Source organism: Cavia porcellus, unplaced genomic scaffold, assembly GCF_034190915.1.
Source record: "Cavia porcellus strain 051 isolate PalLab524CR breed Dunkin Hartley unplaced genomic scaffold, mCavPor4.1 scaffold_1, whole genome shotgun sequence".
NCBI lineage: Eukaryota > Metazoa > Chordata > Mammalia > Rodentia > Caviidae > Cavia > Cavia porcellus.
This window is the reverse complement of record NW_026947484.1, coordinates 57,854,659-57,877,833: the sequence shown is the minus strand read 5'-3', so window position 1 is coordinate 57,877,833 and position 23,175 is coordinate 57,854,659. Positions and strand designations below refer to the sequence as shown.

The 23,175-nt window shown below is 41.1% G+C and overlaps 1 protein-coding gene across 4 annotated transcripts in view; it reads left to right on the top strand.

Annotated features, from left to right (window-relative positions):
• Positions 1 to 12,833: 12,833 nt before the first annotated feature.
• The window catches only part of Trpm7 (transient receptor potential cation channel subfamily M member 7), a 98,898-nt gene continuing 88,556 nt past the window's right edge, over positions 12,834 to 23,175 (top strand). For all 4 annotated transcript variants that reach the window (XM_063248631.1, XM_063248617.1, XM_063248626.1 and 1 more), the window contains exon 1: positions 12,834 to 13,020. In XM_063248631.1, the coding sequence (XP_063104701.1) occupies positions 13,018 to 13,020 (3 nt within the window). In that variant the 5' untranslated portion in view covers positions 12,834 to 13,017. The remainder of the gene's footprint in view (positions 13,021 to 23,175) is intronic.

The window sequence follows — 23,175 nt, the reverse complement described above, 5'->3', positions numbered from 1 at the left end:
TTGGAGTTTTAGGTAATTGCCTGCATGATCTTGAAGTGTTTTAGGCTAAAATTTGTGCCTGAACGGTATCCTTTTGGGAGCATCTGAATAAAGATGAAAATCTCTTACAAATAACAAAACAAGTCACTAATTCCGTGTTGATGTTATTTAATTTGCATTTGAGGGTATCCGTTAGCTAACCTTACAACTTTTGAGGGGAGCGGTTTGGTTTTTTTGACAGTCTTGTTGTGCAGGTCAGCTTGGCCTTGAGCTCACTTTGTAGTCTAGGCTAGATTTGAACTCACATTGATCTTCCTGCCTCAGCCTCCCAAGTGCTGAGATTACAGGGTATACCACACCTGGTTTAACCTTATGATTTTTAAACTAACCTTAAAAATCTCTATATTTGCTAATAAATTAAAAGATCTAGCACACACCTGTAATCCTAGCACTCAGGAGGCTGAGGCAGAGGGTTGTTGTGAGTTCGAGACCAGCCTGGGCTATAAAGTGAGTTCAAAACCAACCTGAAGTGCATAGAGAAAACCTGTTTAAAAAAAAAAAAAAAAGTCATGGAAATAGATCTATGTTGACAATGTTAACATATCCTAGAAAAAATTGTATCCTGAATCATATTTTTGGGGGTGTGTGCTGAGGATTGACGTGTTATTACCAATGAGCCACATTCTGGGCCTCAGATCTTTATTTTTCATGTGCTCTTTCTTCGTTTCTTTCCTTCCTCCTTCCATTTATTTATTTAGCTATCCTAGGAATTTGAACACAGGGCTTTTACACTAAGCTGAATTCTCAGGCTTTTTAAAAAATTTTTTTGATACTGGGGATTGAACTCATGATCTTGCACTTGCCAGACAGGCACTTATGCCACTAAATTCCCAGCCCTAAGGCTTTTTATTTTTTAAGACAATTCTCACTGAGTCTAGTGACTTGCTTAGATGGACTCAAATTTGTGATCCTCTTGTCTCAACCTCCAAGAGTGCTGGGGTTACAAGTGTTGTTACACCCCCCCACACTGCCCCCCCCTTTCGTGCCAGGGATCGAACTCATAACCGTGCACTTACCAGTCAGGTAGTTATGCCACTGAGCTAAATTCCTGGTCCCTAACTGACTCCTTATTTTCAATTTTTCATTAATAACTCATATAAAGAAAAAAATTTTTATATCAAGAATTGAACTCAGGACCTCGTGCTTGTCAGGCAGGCACTTTATGCCACTGAGCTAAATCCCTGACCCCCCAAAATATTATTTTAAAAGTACAGAATAATTATCAAACAGCTTAAGAGTCAAAGCAGGTAATCAAATTCAGACATTTACTTTTCTACACATTACAGATTCTTTGCTTGGGTTTGCTAAAAACATTAATGTGTCAGTGTGAGCAAATAACAATTCACAATTCACAATTAGAATCACCAATTGATAATTTAAAAAATGGACAGTGAATACTAAAACTAGTAGCACAATTATGATCCCTAACATCGAAATCTTTCATGTGCACAAATCTGACTTCTCACCCCTCAGCTTTAAGTGGTTAAGTCTCTGTCTCAGACTGAAATTTAGGGATTAACCATGTGTATAGATGACATTATCCCCCCACCACTTTCTCAGGAAATAGTTGGATACAATGACTTAGAGCTATGAAATTAAAATTAGTTAAATTAAAATTGCCAAAATGTCATTATTTATCACATTTTGATGCATTTAGTCTTAGGCCCCTATACGTTATCCATCCAGCCAAAGTATGTACTTATATTAGCTTCAGAAAAGTTCCTGCATCCTGCCATACCCTTCTTCATCAACACAGGGCTTTCTACATTCAAAGGGGAAATTTCTCTCTAGGGTTACTGCTATTTGTTCATGCCCCCCCCCCTCCGGATTTAGTCACTGAGAGGAAAGGCCTGGAGTTGAGTCCTCAGCATTACCAAAAACAACCAAAAAACCTTTTTTTTCTGTACCAGGGATCAAACTCATGACCTCATGCTTGCCAGGGCAGGCACTTAATCCGCTAAGCAAACTTTCGCCCCCCCCCCCGCAAAACAAAACAAAACAAAACAAAACAAAACAAAAAACCTTTAGGAAGAGATGTTTTTCCTCTTTAAAAATAATCTAAGACTAAAAAAGTTATGCATGGTGAATGTAATCATTATGTACTGTAAACATGTACCAATAAAAAGAAAAGGTTATAAAAATATTTTAGAGGCCGGGGGATATAGCTCAGGGTGTAAGTGATGTAAGTGTCTGCCTGGCAAGCACAAGGTCCTGAGTTTGATTCCCAGGACCAAAAAAAAAAAAAAAAGGAATTGTATGTTGTATACTAATTAGTATATTCACATATAGTACTGAAAAGGATCGATTTCATTTTCTCAATGTTCAACAAATACGTACTCAATATTTATGATATGTCAGGCACTATACTGAGCTACTGGTGTTAAAGATTAATATTTGAAACATTCCAGATATTTTTAGCTGGCATTTTTATAAGCTTTCACTTGTGACCAAAGTTAATGCTTTTCAAAGTCTCTAAGAGAAAAAAAAAATCCATTAATCTTCTATCCAAAGTACAGCAAAATTCACTGAAACTGGTTTAATCGCCCCTGTGTTTACAAACGAAGGATTATGTAATGCTTGGACAAACATTTTGAGGGATGAATTTTAAGTGACAGAGAATGTTACATAAAATGGACAGTTCTGGTGTTCCTCTCTTTTTGTTTTGATGTTCTCAGCGGTTTTGGTTGTGTTTCCTTGCTGGTCTGTCAGTCTTTCCTTTTTAGTTTTGAGGAGCAGCATCCCTCCCATTCATTTGGGGGAGCCAGAGGGTGATTACTGTGGAATAATCGCACACGCCAACACGTTGGTCCAGGTGACGTAAACAGAGGTCTTCAATTAGCTGATTAATCAGGCTGTGCAGCAGATTTTGTGAGAGTTGGGATCATACACAGTCTGTTTGCTATTATGAGAGGCATTGCTGGGGTGTCTGTCTGTCACGTGAAGTCAGGCGGCACGAGGCTTAAGGACCCGAAGTCTAACATGAGGCTGTCGCGGCTGGGAACCTGGCTGTGTGCTCTGTGAATCTCCACCTCCCTGTAACGGGAGTGACCGTGGTCTCTGGTTCATGGCTCACCGGGTCAATACGTGGTCATGAGTGGGCGGATGCCTGGGGTGCAGCAAGGTCACGATCAGTGACAGCCACTCAGTGTGGAGACAGAAGCCTACCGGTCCTCAAATCCGAGTCCTTGCACCTCTCTGAGCAGTGATGCCTGGGTTCGTGGAGCATGCGTTAAGTAATTGGGAGGAGTTACAAACCCGGGCTGCTGGAAGAGCAGTCATCCCCAAATCGCAGCACCTTTAGTTTACGTATGTTATACAAAGTGTGACTTTTTTCTTTTTCTTTTTCTTTTTTTTTTTTTTTTTTAGACAGAGTCTCGCTATGCAATTCAGGCTGGCCTTGAGCTCACTTTGTAGTCCAGGCTGATCTCCAATTTGTAACAGTCCTCCTGCCTCAACCTCCCAAGCGCTAGGATTGCAGGCTTGCCGCCACCACACCTGGCTTATGGTTGCGATTCTGAGACCAAGGTTCAGAGTGCTCGATGGAAATCACTCAGTTCTCCTCCTGTGAAAAAATTCCTTTAATCAACATCTAATAGTCAGATGTGTTTTTTTACATTGATGGAACCAGAGAACCAAGTTTGTACCCAAGAACACAACAGGAAACTCTGAATACTGGAAGGACTTAGTGGCACATATGAGAAAAAAATGTGCATAGAAAACTGCCTGGGAAATGGGCGTGCTCTGTCACACAATGTTTCTGTACAGGAATTTCTGGCAAATGAAAACAGGACGCTGTCTCCTCATCCTCCTCAGTCACCAAATCTGGCATTTGCGACTTCCGGCTCTTCTCCAAAGTCACAATGATTTAGACAAGAGTCCCTTGTCTGAGAGAGAGTTCACTAAAATCTTTTCCCAGTTTGTGGGTTTTCTTTTCACTATTCTGGAGATTTCTTTTGACATGCAGAAACTTTTTAATAAGAAGTGGTCCCAGTTATTGATTCTGGGAAGTATTTCCTGTGCGGTTTGAGTCCTGTTCATGAATTCTCTACCTACTCCTATGTCTCCATGGTTTCTACCCAATTTGTCTTCCAATAGATTTAGTGTTTCTGTTTTAATATTCAGATCTTTGACCCATTTAGATTTTAATTTAGTACATGGTGATAGACATGGGTCTAGCTTTAGTTTTCGGCAAATAGAGAGCCAGTTTTTCCAGCACCATTTATTAAAGAGACTGTCATTCTTCCAATGAACCTGCTTGGCTCCTTTATCAAAGATAAGGTGGTTGAGTGTGTTTGTAGTTGTGGTTGTATCTTCTAATCTATTCCATTGATCTTCGGCTCTGTTTTGATTCCAATACCATGTTGATTTTACTACTGTTGCTTTGTTTCTAAGATGATAATATGTAATCTATTAACAGGTGATTTCTTACTTTTTTTTTTTTTGTAGTTCTGTATTACGTGTACCCTTACACCGCTTTGTTTTGTTTTGTGTTTTTCTCTTTTTCCTTTTAAATAAAAAAAAAAAAAAACCAAAGTCACAATGAGCATGAAAGGGAAACGTTTTTAATTCATTCAGGACATCCAAGCAGCCACAGCAGCACAACTACAGACCCTAAAGAAATAGGACCTTGGGAGCTGCGCCGGAAGGCAGCGAGAATAATGGGATGAGTGTGTTTGAAGCAATGGGGAGGATTTTGAGCAGGATTCATGGCCCTCTGTCATTCATTGTAACACATTTTTAAAAAAATTTAAACACTCGCTGTATTTTTCAATCACGGGTTAGGTTGTAACTTAAACACATGTTTCCAAAAATACATTTCCTGGGCTAGAGTTTTACCTCCTGGATAGAACATATACTTAGCACTGGTAAGGCCCTGGTTTCAATCCCCAGCACTAAAAAACTAAATAATAAGAAGATAAAACCAAGAATAGATTTTGTTCTGAGTTAAAATTAAGTCTCTCTTACTCAACACTTGAAAATTTCAGGGAACCCTCTAACATTTAAAATAATTGCTTTGGAACTGGGAATATAATTTAGTGTCATAGCACTCATGCATGAAGCCTGGGTCCAGTCCTCATCACTGCAAAAATAAATAAGATGATTATAGTCACCACATCTCTGCTGTGGTTGTTTATGAGTTAGACCAACGGAGCGCATTTCTGGGTTTCTAAAGCAAAGTATAATCGCATACGTTGTTTATATTTGTTAACAAAATTGAATTACAAAACAAAGAAGAAATGCCAAGATCATCATTGATAATTCCTGAATTAAGTTTTTGTTATAGTTACTGTTATTATCCCCCCTGCCCCATACCCACAGGACTGAGGATTGAGCCTGGGGCCTCACATACGCTAGACAAGGGCTATACCACTGAGCTACACCCTCTGTCCCCTGTTTAATTTTGTTTTGATACCGGGGTCTCTCTAAATCACTACATTTTTTTTTTTTTGTCAGTACCAGGGATTGAACTCATGACTGCAGGCTTGCAAGGCAGGCGCTTATGCCACTGAGCTAAATCCCAGCCCTAAATCACTAAATTGCAGCCTGGGTTTGAATTTTCATTCCTCCTGCCTCAGTCTCCCAGGGTGCAGGGATTACAGGCAATCTCCATCATGCCAGGCTTAAGTCTTTACTTTTAGATAAATTTTACATTTACAAAAAAAATTGAGCAGAAAATTCCCATTAATCTTTCCTATGTCCTGCACCCATTTCCCTACTATTTACAGCTTGCATTACTGGGATGCATTTGACACAACAAATAAGCCATATTAATATAAATAACCAAAGTAAACAGGGCATGGTAGTACATTGCCCTCTGGGAGGCAGAGGCAGGAGGATCTCAAATTGGAGTCCAGCCTGGGTGATTCAGTGACTTAGAAAGAACCTATCTTAAAAGAGAAATTTAAAGGGGGACAGGGACGTAATTCAGTGTGAAGGCCCTGAGTTCAATCCTTAGTGCTGCAAAAATAAATCAATCAGGGGCTGGGGATTCAGCTCAGCGGCATAAGCGCCTGCCTTGCAAGCAGGCAGTCGAGAGTTTGATCTCTGATACCGATAAAAATGAAAAAGACCAAAAATAAATAAATAAATAAATAACACCTTTTTTTTTAATATATTTTTTTTCATGCCCCCCCGACCCTACCCCCCAATAACCCCTATCCTTTTAGACTCTCTCGTTGGGACCAACAAGAAGAATAGTGTTAATTTTATTTGCATGCACAAGGGAACCTTGCCAAGAAAACGGAGACTCAAGGAGTAAGGACTTATGTATAAGGTGGACCAACGAGTGGCATAGTGGGACAATGACAGGAAATGGGGTAGCTTAAGGAGGTTTGTGGGTACAGGTTTCCTTGAGCCTCCACTCTCTGATGAGGACGTCATCTTTCCTGTGGGATTTCATCTGTTTTCAGGGAGCAGAAAGGATGTCAGGGTGCCCTTCTGCACCTGCTGTTTTCTGGGTCAAACTAATCCATGTGCCCAAGGGGCAGCTCTCGAGGCAGCCTGTCCCAAACTCTTCACACAGAACTTCCTCTCCTCAAGCTGGGCGTGGTAGTACACGCCTGTAATCCTAGCATTTGGGAGGCTGAGGCAGGAGGATCACTTCAAGTTCAACGACAGCCTGGGCTCCACAGTGAGTTGAAGGCCAGACTGAACTGCACAGAGACACCCTGTCTCACACAACAAAAAACAAAACAGGAGTTTGCCTGCCTCAGAAATACCTGCGTCACACCTGTTCATCTCTCCCTTCCTGGACCACTGAGCTTTCTGCATCATATTTTTGCCTTTTCCAGAATGTCACACAGTATATAACTTTTCAGAGCGGCTTCTTTCACTTAATCACACGCACTTAGTGTTCTTCGATGTCTTTGTGTGGCCTGGCAGCTGCTTTATTTACATGACTGAGTGATACTCCATTCGTGGGTACAACACAGTTTGTTTAAATGGGACTAATGAAAGGACAACTTGGTGCCTCTAATTTTTGGCGATTTTCAATAAGATTGCTATATTTGTCCTTCATTTGGGGGGGGGGTATTGGGGATTCAACTTGCGACCTCCCAGACCTCCCATCTGCCTGGCAAGCATTTATGCCATTGAGCTAAACTCCCAGCCCTAAGATCGCTGTATTTTTTATTAGTTTTTTTTTTTTTTTTTTGGCAGAGTCTTGCTCTGCAGTTCAGACTGGCCTCAAGCTCACTTTGTAGCCCAGACTAGCCTGGAACTCTCAGTGATCCTCCTGCCTCAGCCTCCTGAGTGCTGGCATTATAGGCATGTGCCACCATGCCAGTCGTGATTAGGTTTTTGTGTGTACATAAATTTTCAACTTACTTGGGTAAGTGCCAAGGAGATAAAAAGTATTGTATCATAAGATCATGTTTATCTAGGCTTTGTGGTACACACCTATAAGCCTAGCACTCTAGGAGGCTGAGGCAAAAAGAGCCAAAATTCAAACCTAGCCCATGTAATTTAGTGACTTCCTGAGATCCTACCTCAAAATAAAAAATTTCAAAAAGGCCAGGGATATCATACAGTGCAAGGGGGCCTGGGTTCAGCGCCCAGTTCCACCCCTGAGCTGTGTATCTCACTCACATCATTTCTACAGCATCCTCCTGCAGCTTTTTCCAGAGAGAGGCACACACAGGAGTGAGGAAAGGGAGCGAGACCCACTGTAGCTGCTAATGCAGCAGTCAGATAGACCTGTATTTGTCTGTCTGCATAGCCCGGCGATCCCCAGCCTTTTCTGTCCCTGTTTGTATGGCCCGTGATGGAGTGTGCTAGACATGTTCTTCTAGCTGCAGGCTTCCCCATGACATTTTAACACCACCAATGCACTGTGGGTCAGTTAGTTGGTTGTTACTATAATGAACTAGATGAGGCAGCTGACTGAGGCAGAAAAGATGTTTCATCTGGTATGTGTTTTTCTCTTCTTCATTTATTATTTATTTTGGAAATGGTCTTGCTAGGGGGTTTAAACTGGCCTCGATCTCACTATGTAGCCCAGGCTGGCTTCCAACTAGGGACAGTCCTCCTGCCTCTGCCTTCCAAGGGCTGGGATTACAGGCATGTACCACCACGCCTGGCTTGGTGTTTCCTTCTGTTCTGTATTTGCTCTGGCCATGGGACACAGGCCCTTGCATGTGTTGAGCTCACACTGGTCCAGGGATCTGTGTCTCAGCCCTTAGCTCACAGTGCTGGAGTCTCAAGGGCTGGGCCGGGCCATGGCTGGGTGCTGGGGAGACGTTGTCACCTGTGGAAGGTAGTGATGGGGAACAGGTCACATCTTGACACAGGAAACAGAGAGTGAGTCTGGGTCACATTCGGGCTTTGATGACAAAGACAGCTGGCTTCAGAGACCAGCAAGCCCCACTGAAGGCTGTGCCCCCAGTTCTGGAAGGACTCCCATGAGGTCTTGTCCTCCAGCACTGCCACCCTGAGGACCAAGCCTCCAAACGTAGATCCCTGGGGAGAAAACACATCCAATCGTGCATCCCATAGGATGGTTTATGTGGGCTATGCGTACCTCTGCTCTGTGTATAAAAGAGAAATCGTTTTCCACACCTCCCTCCCCATGGAACTCTTTTCAGTTCTGGGAGGCTGATCATGTCCACGGTAGACTGAGAACATGAGAGGTTAAGGGTTGCTGTACCCTGATCAGCCTGTGGATCCGACCCCACTTTACCCAGTGCTTTGACTCAGCATGACACTACTTGTTGGCCGAATTATAAATAGCTGGGCAAGAACAGCAGGGAGAATGAGCAGTACATGGCCCAGTGATGCCATCCAAACGGAAAGAGCCCCGAGGGGACCGGTGGGAGAGCAGGACGGGGAAGGACATGCTTTCTGAAACACTGGCTATGCATCTTCCTCATCACTGAGCCTTGCCTGCATACTCTTAGATACACAGTGGGTATGTTTTGAGGGAATAAATTCGCTCTTCAGGATGACTGATGGCAAGTACATACAAACGTCAAGGCTGCCTGGTCATCTGAAAAGTAGGGATGTTATTTTGATTAGTTCAATTAAGGAAGAATCATGTTTTCCATTTTCAACATATAAAATAATTTCTCTGATTTACCAGAATTCTAAAGATTAAATATCTATAGAGCTAGAGATTTAGCTCAGCGGCATAAGTGCCTGGCAAGCAAGGGGTTGCAAATTCAGTCCTTGCCCCCCCCCCAAAAAAAAGTTTTAGGCTGAGGCAGGTGGATTGTGGCAAGTTCAAGACCAGCCTGAGCTACAAAATGAGCCCAAGGCCAGCCTGAACGGGATAGCGAGACCCTGTCTCAAAAAGACCAAACAAAACAAAACAAAACAAAACATCCCCAAAAAACTAGAAGTCCATCTTACTTTATTTCTGCATCATCCAGAAGAAAGGAGTGATTACAGGTGTTTGCCACCACACCCAGCTTCAGTCAGGCTGGCCTTGAATTTAAATCCAGAAGATAAACATTCATTAAATGCATGTATAAATTACTCAAGGTCCCTGCCCCAAGGCACTAGCAATCTACTAGGCCACTATTTTTTTTTTCAGTTTTTATTTTTATTAGTCTGTGTCTGCAGTATGTGATGATTACCTTCCTCCTGGGAAGCTGGTGCTTGTACATAATGCAGCTCAATTTTTTTTTTTTTTCCGTTTTTATCGGTACCAGGGATCGAACTCCCAACTGCCTGCTTGCAAAGGAGGCGCTTATGGCCCAGCCCTCAATTTTTTTTTTCTAATTCCCTGCCTCTCCCCACAACTCCCCCCATGTCTTGGTCCCCTTCTTTTTTTCTTTCTTTCTTTCTTTTTTTTTTTTTGTTTCTTTTGAGACAGGATCTCACTATGCAGTTCAGGCTGGCCTTGAGCTCACCTTGTAGCTCCGGCTGCTCTTGAATTCGCAAAGATATTCCTGCCTCAGCCTCCAGAGTGCTGGAATTACAGGTGTCTGCCACCACACCCAGCTTCCCTTCCTTTTGGAAAAGATTTTCCTGTTCCCTATTATCTTTTGTGTTGCACTTTATTTATATTTTGCAATTCTCATGTAAGAGATATTTATATGAGATAGTTAAGCTCATGGGTTTGATTTATTTCACTTAATGTTATGGCCTCAAGGTGTACCCATGTTCTACAAATGATTCAAGGTTGTCCTCCGTGAAGGAAGAATAGTGCTCCTCTATGCATAAACACAGTTCTTTGATCTGTTTTCCATTCATGGACATACAGGCCACTTTGAAGATTTACCTATTATTTATTGTGCTTTTATAAACATAGGTATACATGTAACACTGTAATATGATGTCCTTTACTCTTTTGGGAAGACAACTAACAGGAGAATAGCTGACTTAATTAGAAGTTTTTAGTTTCAGTTTTTTGAGCAATCTCCATTCTGATTTCCATAGGGATTGTACTAGTCTACATTCCCACTAACAATACAGAATAGTTCATTTTCCCCTCGAAGTCTCATCAGCATTTATTATAATTTTGTTCTTTTGATGATAGCTATTCTTTCTGGGGTAAGATGGAAATTTAGGGTTAAGTTTTGTTTCTCTAATAACTAGAGATGTTGGGCATTTTTTCATGTACAGTTCAGTATTTGTTGTCCCATATTTTAAAACAGTTTTAGATTTAGGTTCTGCTGGAGTTGCTAGATGGGGAAGAACATCCACTTCTTGAAGACTGCCTGAAGAGTGTCTTCAGGCATGACCAATGCTTGCTAGGGAAACAATGATTGGCCGAGTCTGTTGGAGAAAGGATCCTGCTTTGGTGGATCATGGGTCATAAGGTCCAAGAGGTAGCAATTATGCAGCATGAAAGAAAATAGACCCCAACTCCAAGTCTGCACTTATTGTATGATTCCCCTCTCTAAACCTTAGTATGTTCAGACTAACCTGTAGCCACAGAAATCTAGCAGGGGAGTAGGGCCTTCCTGTCCAAGGTTTCCACATACATGGGTTAACCAACCAAAGATAAAAATGTGTGTGTGTGGGGGAATCACGTTTATGTACAAAACTTTGGCTCTTATCTTAGTCTTTTTTTTTTCTTCTTATCTTAGTCTTAAATGACTATTTACATAAGCTTTATATTCTATTAGGTATTAGAGTCATCATAGGAATAATCTGATACACAATTTCAGGATGATGTGTGTATCCTGTATGCAAATACTATACTATGTGATATTAAAAAGTTTGAGCACACTGACTTGGGTATGGTGGGGGAGTCTCTGAACCCATGCTTTGTGGCTACCTCAGGACAGCAGCAGGTCCTCAGAGAAGTGATGGGAAAGGACACAGTGGAGAGATCATAAAGAGTAGTAGGACACTTTGGGCAAACATGTTCACAATCTTCATTGTGGTGATGCCTGCTAGGTGTATACATATTTCAAAAGTTACCAAATTGTACACTTAAATATGTGTGGGTGCTATACTCGGTGGTGCACACCTGTAATCCCAGCACTCCGGGAGGCTGAAGCAGGCAGATCACTAATTTGAGCCCAACCTGGGCAGTTTAAAAGATTTAATGAGACCTTTCTTGTTTGAGCTCACCTTGTAGCCCAACCTGGTCTCAAACTCAAAATGATCTTTGTGCCTCAGCCTCCTGAGTGCTGAGATTACAGGTGTGTGCCGCCACACCCAGCTAGGAAAATTATGCTTATTTATTTAGTCTTCTTGAGCTCACTGTATTACCCAGGCTGGTCTGGAACTCACAAGGATCTTCTTACCTCAGCCTCCCAAATGCTGGGATTACAGGGGTGTACCATCACGCCCAGCTGCTATGTTTAAAAGAGATAAGAGTCAAATCCCAGAGGGGCAGACTGAGAAACTTCCAAGTGTTAGAAAGGTGATGTGTGAAAAGTTTTTTATAAAGTTGAACTGACAAGGCTTTCGGAGCAGACAGGGAAGGAGAATATCTGGTAAACATTCACTAATAATCAGTGCGGACTGGAGTGAAAGTAAAGGCAAGCTCACATCATATCTGGGGTGTGCAACACGTTCACGTCTGTTCTAATCCAGAACAATTTTTACAGACTTCTTCTTAGCAAGTTCCACTCCTGCGAGTAGGTCAACTAGATTGTTCAGTGAAGTGGTCGGTAAATCCAGAATTGTACATTGTATGGCCATTACAATATCAGAACAAAGAAATCGTCAAAGGAAACTCTAACTTGATGCCTTTGCTTTTATTTGCGTGTCTTACATGCAACACACAAAACTACAGGACTGTGTTGTACAGTACGATCAGCAAACATTACAGTACTGTATAAACATGGTGCACTCTACAAAAAACATACCGCAGTGTTACCAACAAGGTAAAGAGAACACCACAGAGAAGTTTCCTGCTAAGTGCCAGCAGCGCGGCTCCGTAGTGCGCACTGATTTGTATAGGTAGGCTGTTCAAGGAGAAATGTCCCAACTAGCACAAAGGGAAAATACAGGAAGAGCATGATTTGGGAGAAAAGAGATAATTTCTCATTTACATCCTGGAGAATCATAGTTAAAGCCTCCCTGCTTTATGACGCGCAGAGAAAGGTCAGGAAACCACGCCGCCACTCCACACCGGTCGCCGGGAGCGCCTCCCGACTACCAGTCGGGCGAGCGCATGCGCAGATCCTACAGAAGCCAGGAGGCGCGCGTGCGCAAGTGCAAGGAGGCGGGAGACGAGAGGGAGGGGGGGAAAAGACCGCGCCGATCACGTGACCATCGGCGGGCGGTGACGCGGCCGACGCGCCCCTCACGTGGTCCGTCTTCAGCCCCGTCGCCGGCGGAGGCGGGCGCGGGCGCGTCCCTGTGGCCAGTCACCCGGCGGAGTTGGTCGCACAATTATGAAAGACTCGACTTCTGCTGCTAGCGCTGGAGCTGAGTTAGTGCTGAGAGGGTTTCCCTGGGCTGTCCTCGTCCGGCGGCGTCTGCTGCCGCCTCCGGAGACGCTTCCCGATAGATGGCTGCAGGCCGCGGAGGAGGCGGAGGTGGAGTCGCGGCCCTTCCGGAGTCTGCCCCGTGAGGAGGATGGTACTGGAGCGGCGGGGACCCGGCAGGGTTTGGGGACCAGGGGACGCGGCGGGTCCGGGGGACCAGCTGGCACGTGTGCGTAAGGGAACCGCAGTCCCCCTGGCCCCGGTAGGGTACCACTCGCCTAGCTACGGGGACGGGCGGCGGGGACCCCCGAGGTCGCCTTGGCCCGCGACAGTCCTGCGCGGGCCGCCCGTCGCCGCGCTCCGCCCCGCGGCTCGCATCCCCCGGGAGCGCGGTCCTCTGGCGCCAGAGCTGGTAGATAAGGAGTCAAGCGCTCTGCTGAAGTTCACCCAGGAAGGGAGGGCGCGGGAAGGGACACAAAGGGGCCGAGGACGCGGGTTGGAGCGGTGCCTGGTGGCCGAGCAGCGGATACTCCACAGGTAACTGTTTCTCCTTGGAGCCGGAGAGCTAGGAGGAGGTTGACTCTCGCGTTCGGCTGAGAATTTACTGGTCCAGGAATTGAGGGTTTTTTGCGGGGCGAGGTACTGCAGTGGGGCTGAGGCTCCGAACTGACGGAGTTTAAGGCGAGCCGCTTCGTTATGTTGCGGTGAAGAAGCATTTGAGCTGAGGGTGCAGGATACAGGATGCAGATACCTAGGGGTTGTAATGCAGCTCTTAATAGCGCTGTTTTGCTAAGGCTAGGATCAAATGTGATGATTTCTTACAGCGCAGGGACTTTAGATCAGGAACTTGGAGCGCATTGAAGGTATTTCTCGTTAGCGTTGTAACCTGGAAGGCTTTACGCAGACGGCTCTCTGCTGAAGTCTGGCGGGTTTACTTTCCCCATCATCCAGCGTCAGGCGCCTTCCCAAACGGAAACTAGGAATTTTTTTTACTAACAACATGAAGGTAGTTATACTTCGAAAAAATAGTTCAGTTTTCATCCTTTTTTGGTAAAGTCAATGAAAACGTCATTTAAATGGATTTAAGGGAGCCAGGTATTGAGGTGCATGGCCATAATCCTAGCATGTGCCTGAAATCTCAGCCCTCCCGGAGGGTGAGGCTAAAGAATCACGAGTTCGAGGGCAACCTGGGCCACAAAGCAAGCCTCTATTCTCCCTACCCAGTGGATTTAAGGGCATCTATTGGATTAAAGTGCCTTATAAAAAAAGCTGTTGATACCATTCAGTGATACAGTTTTGCTTTTTGGATGGTAAGTAGTATACTTGAGCATATCTCAGTTTATCTTACTTCAAATATGTTCATAGAAATAGGTGAAGAAGCTTGAACATCTCCAAAGGCATTGGTTGCTTCTAATGTTCTGTTAGAGTGAGACTTCTTTGTTACAATTGAAAGTGTGTTCTTAGTTTTATCTCAGGTGTTCTGAAATTCAGCTTTTAAATATCTTGTTATCGATATTCTTTGAAATCTAACCTTCGGAAATTATGGTGTGGTTTAAGTTTCTCTTGTCTGGGTCCTTTTCTTTAGCAGATAAGCTGTCCCAGATATACATTTATTTACATAAACAGTTCACTGCATGCCACGCAGTATTTAGTATTGATTGAGTATGCTGTTAACTTGTTGATTATACACGAAGGTCTGTATAGTGCTGGGACTTGAACGTGGCCTTCACGGTATGCCACATCTTCAGTCCTGTTTTTATTTCAAATAGGTCTCTCAGAGTTGCCCAGTCTAGGCTCGAATTTGTAATCCTCCTGCCTCAGCATTCCTCGAACGCTGGGATTACAGGCGTGCACCACTATATATTTCAGTCTTACCTTAAAATTTGAAATTATGAGTTGGGTTTTGTTCTTTACTTTGTACTTAAATTCTGACTGCTGTTGAGTTATGTGATTTTCTTAATTTCCAGTTGCGTTACAGTGAAACCTTAGTATAACTTAATACTGAGATTCTTCATCGAATAATGGTAATTTGCTTGCTTTCTCATCTTTTAGATCGCTACTCCAGCGTAAAAGTTCACCTATGCATACTGTATCCATACACATAATTCATACTGTAAACTGATACTGAAGGCATTTCTGGTAGCTTCTATTTAAGTACAAAAAGAAATCATACAAAATTTTTCTATGTTTTAAGAAGCTTTATTTAGCCAGGTGACTAAATAACACTATGAAACAAAATAACCACAACCCAAGTTTAAAAACTGGAGTGAAATCAGATATTGTGATCATTAAGCTAGGTGACTACTAGAAATGATTGATTCATTTGGCTGTCAGTCACTTATTGAGTTATATAGTCTAAGCTCTGTGATAGGCTCTGGAGTGACAAAGATGTGTTAGACTAGTGCAGTTTTTTTGGTGGTGTGGCTGATAGAACCCAGTGCCTTGTACTCTATGCGGGCACTCTGCATACAACCCCAACCCCATCAACTAAACTGCTCACATTCTTGTCATTTATAGAAGATTTACCTGTATTGCAAGCATCATAAAACTCACATTTAGAAACTATTATGCTTTAGGCACAGTGGTACTCTAAAATAAATTTCTTTTTTGTCATTTTGAGCCAGGTCTCCCTATGCAGTTCAGGCTGGCTTAGGGTTCACATTGTAGCCCAGGGCTGTCTTGAACTTGTATGATCCTCCTGCCTCGGCCTTCCAAGTGCTGGGATTACAGCAGTGTGCCACTGTACCTGGCTTCTAAAATAATCTTGAAGGACAATACAGGAAAACAAAAGGAGGGTATACTATTGCATGGATTAGTATGATGTGTATAGGGTGATCAATCAGGAGAGGTCTGACTAGGCTTGGAAAAACTAAAGTTACAGATGAATCTTACAGAGCTAATACAGAATAGGAATTAACCTGGAAGGAGACAAAATAATGACTTGGTTTTGGTGTAAGGGAACTGACCTTCAGAAGGAAAGAGCATCCTTGATTTATTTGAGGATCTATGTACAAAACAGTATATAATTTGGAATGACTGGGGTATGGGATTATTATGTAGAGTACCAGTAGCATTATTACCAGGATAGACAAAACCAGATTTCTGATGCTAATTAATACATGTCATGGAGAGGAGTTTGGAGTTTATTTTGGAGATGCTGGACATTCACTTAGGGTGACACTGTGGAGGGTGAGTTGTGTAGTCAAACTGAAAAGAAAGGCTCCTAAGGAGAAGGCTAGTGCCAGGCTGACAAATGCTGAGGGTCTGAGATAATTACAAGAGGAAAGGAATAGATTGAGATGTTTACAAGTTAAGGAGAACTTCATCACTTTTATGTGTAAAATGGAAACACATAATAACTGAAAGCATTACTTAAAATGGCTTATGTGGTAGTTGAAAAGAATACTTTAAACATGTACATATTTTCAAATGGTTTGTTGAAGTTGTTAAATGTGCTACTGAATGAGCAGTTTGTTGAAGTTAGGACTTGTAAAATTTAAGTTCTACCAATCAGATATTTTGGTCTAATGCTAGATATTCTAACTTGTAAGATTTCAATGTACAGAGATACTGCATATATACTAAAGTTAATGACCACAGACCCATTGACAAATTTCAAGTTTCAGGCAAAAGGTTTCGGAAGTTTTAAGTTTCAGAAAAAAATTTGTTTTTTTTATTATCTCCCTCTCTTCCCTTGAAGTGAATAATTTTATCTCCCTCTCTTCCCTTGAAGTGAATAATTTTCAAGCAAAGCACAGACTTACGTATAGGTCTTTATTGTATGTATGTATAAAAGATAAAGACTCAGCCACAATACCATTAGCATATCTGAAATTAATAATTCCTTAATATTCCTCAACAAATTTCCCTGCTTATATTGTTTTATTCATTTGATTTGTTTGCATCATGGTCCATGGAATTCTGCACATGGTCTTTTTGTTGGTAAATCATTGCTAGTATTACTTATTTTTTGTATCTATTCATTTACTAGTTATATTTTGGGGAAAAATTATTTGCTTTGCATTATATTTCAGGAGTTTGTTGAATGCATGCCCATTGTGTCATGTGACATGTTTTCTTTATATGTCCCATGAACTATTCATAAATCTAAAAGTTTAATCAGATTCTAGTTTCTTTCTTTCTTTTTTTTTTTTTTTTTTGTGTGTGTGTGTGAGACAGGGTCTTGCGACATAGTTCACGCTGGCCTTGAACTCTATGTGTCCCCAGCTGGCCTCAAACTCCTAAGTGATCCTCTGCCTCAGTCTCCATGTCCTGGGATTACAGGGTTGTACCACCATACCCGGTAGATCATAATTTCGTATTTGGGCAAGTACTGTTTTCTCTTGCCAGGTGAGTTGGTACATACCTGTCATTCCAGGACTCTGGGAGGCTGAAACAAGATGATCACATTGGGCCATCCTGGGCTACATAGTGAGACCTTATCTCCAAAAAATGGGCTGGGATTGTATGTAGCTCAGTGAAGGCCCAGTGTTTTATTTCCCAGTATCATGCAAAACACTCAAAACTTTGTATTGCATCAAGAGGCCCATGTCTATTTTTTTGTTGTTTTGCAGTTCTGACGATAGAACCCAGAGTTTCATGCATGTTTTGTACCCTGAGCTGGCCACTAGTTTTTGTTTGTTTATTTCTTTGTTTTAAAGAATGATCTATTTCTTTGTTTTAAAGAATGATTGTGGAGTCCTGTTGTTAACTGCCTGATAAGTTCTTCTTGAGTCATCCACATAATACTGTTAGTACTGACTCTTTATAAATGATTTTAGCCATTGAGTCATTATTTTGGTCTTGGTCCTCTTTTTCTTTTTGGGGAGCTTTTCAGCATGAGAGCAAGACATACAACTTTTATTTTAATGCTTATTAAATGTCTTTTTAGTTTGATACCTGGAAATAATATTTGGAGTAATTGAGATAGTTTATTTTTTTTAATTTCAGCTTTAATTTTTTTGTCATTTTGACAGGGTTTCACTATGCAGGTTAGACTGGCCTTGAGCTTATTTTGTAGTTCGTGCTGGTCTGGAACTCTCGAAATGATCCTCCTGCCTCAGGCTCCCCAAGTGCTGTGATTACAGACGTGCGCCACCACACCGGGCTGAGATAGGTTAGAATATAAGCATCATTTGACTCCTTATGGGGATTCAAACTTTGTCATTTATGTGAAATAAAAGATAAGCATGGTTGTTTTGTCTTGAGCTTAAAGTGATCTTCCTTCAGCCTCCCAAGTGACTGGGATAATGTGGATTGGCTGCCATACCTGGCTTAAAGTCATAATCCTTATGAACATGCCTTTCTAGCCTCTGTCTGTAAAAAGGCAGATTTTTTTCTATACTTGACTTTAGGAGCTGGATTTAAAAATGTGTTTACTTTTTAAAATTTTTTATTCTAGTGGGTGAAACCTTATAAAATCTTATAAAAGTTTATTGCTAAACATGTATGTATTATCCTCAGTACAAGTTATTTGTAACTCCACATATGTCTGGATTTTTTTTTTGATGTGCATGTCCCTAATGATGTTAAATATTTCAGGTTACAGGATTTTTAACTTCCTTTTTCCTAGCCTTCAGTCAGTTTTCTATTTTAAATCCAGTATACTAATTGTTAATAAATGAGTGACAAATGTCTATTTTGTACTTTTTTTATTCTTTATTTTGTTAGTGGTAACTTACTAACTTCAGTTGATGTATACTGGCTCTTAATGTGGTATCTCATTAGTATTTTCTTTATTTTTTTTCTTCTCCTAAGGTTGTAATGTTATACTTTGACTTTTTAAAGTGGTGTGTCACCTCCCTCCCCGCCCCAGCCCAACTGGGACCCAGGGTTCTCTACCACTGAGTTACATCCTTCCCGCCTACAGGAGCTCGCTGTGCTGTCTGGGCTAGCCTAAAACTTGCTGTCCCCTTACTGCAGCCTCTCAGGTAGCAAGGATTACATGTGTGTACCACTGTGTCTGGCTGGCTTTTCGTATTTCAACTTCAGCACTCATTCATATTTGGTTTTAGTGTTGTATTTTAGATAATGTAGTGTAGTAGTTTACACTTTCTCCTGATTTCTGTTGCTGTCATATACCAAGTTTCTGAAATGTTGTTTCTAAGTAATTTATTTTATTTCATTGTTTTCTTTTCCTGCAACTATATATTTACTTTGATTTCATTAGCAGTCTTAAGTGCCCACTAAATTTATTGACTTAGTGTAAGAAATTTAAAATGTTTAGATTTTTTTCCATATATCTATGAAGAGTTTTTTTTAATCCTAAAAAGGTGAATCTTCAATTCCTTCATTTACATAATCTTTAACGTTAAAATGGATTGTTTTAGGAAAGACTTTGTGTAGACAGCTGAGGAGAAAATTTACTATTTGGGCCAAGTTGAGGTTCACTACGTTTTAGTAGTATGTTCACTCAGTCTTTATTGCATATTATGGATCCCACTGAAGACTTGATGGCAGCTGCTCACAGTTCTCTTTGTTACACACTTTTTACCACAAATTTACAGAGCAGCAGTCTCTAGGAAGTCAGCAGTAAAAGAAAGGAATAGAGGGAGGGTAGGTTTGGACGTGGTAGGTTTCTCTTTGCAAATATAGCCTTGGTCTGAATTACATTCAGGTTAATCCAATATGTCTATGTTACACTTTTTTTGTTTTGTTTTGTTTTTGTTTTTTGAGACAGAGTTTCTCTGCATTCAGGCTGAACTTAGGTAGTCTTCCTGCCTCACCTCCCAAGTGGTGGGATTACAGGCATATACCACCACACCTAATTTTATGTTAAATTTTTCTACCAGTAGTCAGTCTACAGATTCCTTTCAATAATATTTTAAAATGTTCCTCATAGACTTCACATCTGAATTGTCAACACCATTTAATTATTAATTAGTTAAGTAGCTGACAGCAATAAGAAAACTATGGAGTAGGGTATGGAGTAGGGTCAGGAAGTGAAAGAAGTCAAATGAATATGACTCATAGGGAAGTCAGAACATACCAAATTATTTCAACATTTGCTTTAGGTGAGCTGTTTTTGGGTGAATGGGTCACTGTCTGTGCCATCCTTGTAGGTATATTGACCCATGTATAGTTTTATAACTTAACTCTGGATTACTGAGTACTTTTTTTTTAAGATACACATCAGCAGGCAACTCCCTTTTAAATATGATGCTTTTTTTTTTAATATGGGTCACATTTTCCTGTTTCTGCATATATCTAGTAACTTGAGATTATGTGTTAGACAGTGTATGTTCTTGCATTTTGTTAAAGTCTTCTGAAAGATACTGCTTTTTAAAATTTCATTGTTATAAGCTGAATATTTATAGCTCTTATAATTCATACTGAATTTATTCACATTCATTGAAGCCATGACCTGCTGTGTATGGTGGTGTTTGGAGGCATACTGGGAAGTAATTAAGGATGGGTGAGTTTTGAGGATGATCTCTTTTCTGTAGCATCAGCCCTTGGAAGAACAGATGCTGGAGAGCTTGAATGCATGCATAAGCCTCCCATTCTTCCCCAATCCTTCTCTTTCTCCCTCACTCCTTCTCTTGTCTGTTCCCTACTATTTGAGGGTATAAGGAGGACGTAGTTTCTGCAACTTAGAGAGATCCCTTACCAGACACGGAACCTGCTGGCACCTTGAATTTGTGAGAAAATTATTTCATTTGTTTAAGCCAGTCCTGTCTATGGTATTTTGCTGTGGCAGCCTAATGAGACTAAGATTTTTTTTTTTTTGTCTTTTTGAGACAACGTCTCACTATGCAGTTCAGGCTGGCCTTGAGCTTACTTTGTAGCCTAGGCTGCTCTATCCTCCTGTCTCAGCCTCCGAGTGCTGGGATTACAGGCGTGAGCCACCACGCCCGGCTCTAAGATTAAAATAGTCAGTAATCAGCTTGACTTGATTGAAGCACTAGACTTTTTCTTTTGTATGGTAGGCAGTAATTTGGCTAAAATTGAACTCAGAATACTCTCTGTTTCAGCCTTCTAGAATGTTGTGATTATAGGCACACACCACCATGCCTGGCTCTAATTTTAATATGTAGTATCACAGAACGTATTAGGTATTAAAAAATGAATTCAGTTGTAAAAAAGTTCCACTTGTTACCTTCAAGTAGAATTTTAAGAAACCTTTCTTTTTTCTTTCTTTTTTTTTTTTTTTGCCAGCAGTTTCTACGCAAGGATATGCTGGTACTAATTTGGAAGGTGAGATGTAACTAGACAGTTAGTTAATTTATTTATTGTACTGAAATTGAACCCAGTGAGTGCTGAGTCACATTCCCAGTTCTTTTGATTGCATTTTGAGACAGAGTCTTACTAAGTTGCCCAGGCTGGCTTCAAACTTACAATCCTGCTTCAGCCTCCAGAGCAGCTGAGTAGAATAGGTTTATAGTAATTGTTGATAGCGTGAGGAAGAGTTTGCAGTGTATGGAGTTTTGAAGCAATAATCAAGATAGTTTGTATGTTTTTCTCTTTTTTTATTAAGTTTAATATTTTAAGCATAATGATCACTTTCATCATGGGAATTTGTATCTACATGATAGATCTTGATTCTTTTCCCCCCATTATCCTACACTCCCTTCAATCCCTCTTCCCCTCATTTACAGAAACTTTTGTTTCCATTTTTTACTTCTTTTTTCCTTTCCCCTTCCTTTCTCTCTCCCTCCTTTTTTTCCCTTTCCATTTGAACGTTTTGTCCATTTCCCAATAGCTGTTACACATTTTCATCCTTATGTGCCCTTTCAGTTTCTCACACTGAAGAAACAATGCTGTATTTAAACATGTGTGTCTAATTTATTTCACTTAAGAATATGGTCTCAAGGTGCATCCATTACCTAGAAATGTTATAAGTTTATCTTTCTTTTTTTTTTTTGTCTTTTTCATTTTTATCGGTACCAGGGATCGAACTCACGACTGCCTGCTTACCAGGCAGGTACTTATGCCGCTGAGCTAAACCCCCAGCCCCAAGTTTATCTTTCTTTATGGAAGAGTAATACTTCTTTAAAAAACTTCATCTTGGGTTGGGGATTTAGCCTCAGCAGCATAAGCACCTGCCTGGCAAGCATGAGGTCGTAAGTTCAATCCCCAGTACAAAAAAAAAAAAAAAAAAAACCTCACCTTTACTCTTTCATCCATTAGTGAGCATTTGGGCTGTTTCCAAGATTTAGTTGTTACAAATTGAATAGCACTGTATTCTTGAAAATTACTGAGCAGATTTTCTTATTACAAAAATGATATGTGAGGTAATGCATATTGATTAGTTTTGATTTATGCATTCCACACTGTGTACATATTTCAGAGCAATATGTTGAAAACAATATATATATATAGTCTGCCCAAAAAGTGTATACACACTTTAGGAAAAAAAACTTTATACTTTAGTGCTAAATTACTGAGACATAAGTTACCTTTGGCCTCTACAGTTATGAGGAGTGCTCCCAGGGGTGCCCAGCAAGCTTCTAGACATTCATTAGTACAGTGATTTGCTGCTTGGGTGCCCTTGGTCATTGAGATTGCTACATGAGCATTTTCAATTTTTTTCCCAGTGGCCAGCAGTGTAGTGTGTTTTCTGTGATACACAACACATCCTCTAGGGACCCCCATACAAGGGTGACACCATCTGTTGAAAAACATCGTACTGTTTTCTTTTCCTACTTTGTTTATTTATTTTTTGGTGGATTTTATATGCATGTGTTTTAAGTAATTTAAAAAGCTATAAGAAGCTGGGTATGGTGGTGGACACTTGTAATCTCACTCAGAAGGCTGAGGTAGGATCCTTGCAAATTCGAGACCAGCCTGGGCTACAAAGTGAGCTCATTGCCAGCCTGAACTGCATAGTGATACCCTGTCCCAAAAAGCTGTAAGAGGTTTGATAGTGTTGACGGTACTAGAAGTATATGACTGTTAAAATGAAACTTGTGAGTAGGATTTATACATAGTCCTGAATTCAGGTAACATGCTATTTTTAGAAGGTTTCTAATTTATTGTAGGATATTCACCAAATGAGCATTAAAAGTGATTGTGTGAGGCAGGAGGATCATCAGTTCAAGTCTGTCCTGGGAAACTTAGGGAAGACCCTATTTCAAAATAAGTGGAAAGGCCTAGAATTGTAGTTCAGTGATAGAGCACCCCCAGGGTTCCTTCCTCAGTACCCCTCTCCAAGTCGTTGAAATGTGTAAGATATGAAGAGCTGCTTTGGCTTGAGGTGACTGAAAAAGACCTTTGTTTCTGGACATGTTAGGTACTCATGCATGAGATTTTTCTTAGGTTTAGTTGTATTGTTATTTTAGAAACTTGATTTAGGTAGAGTTATAAAAAT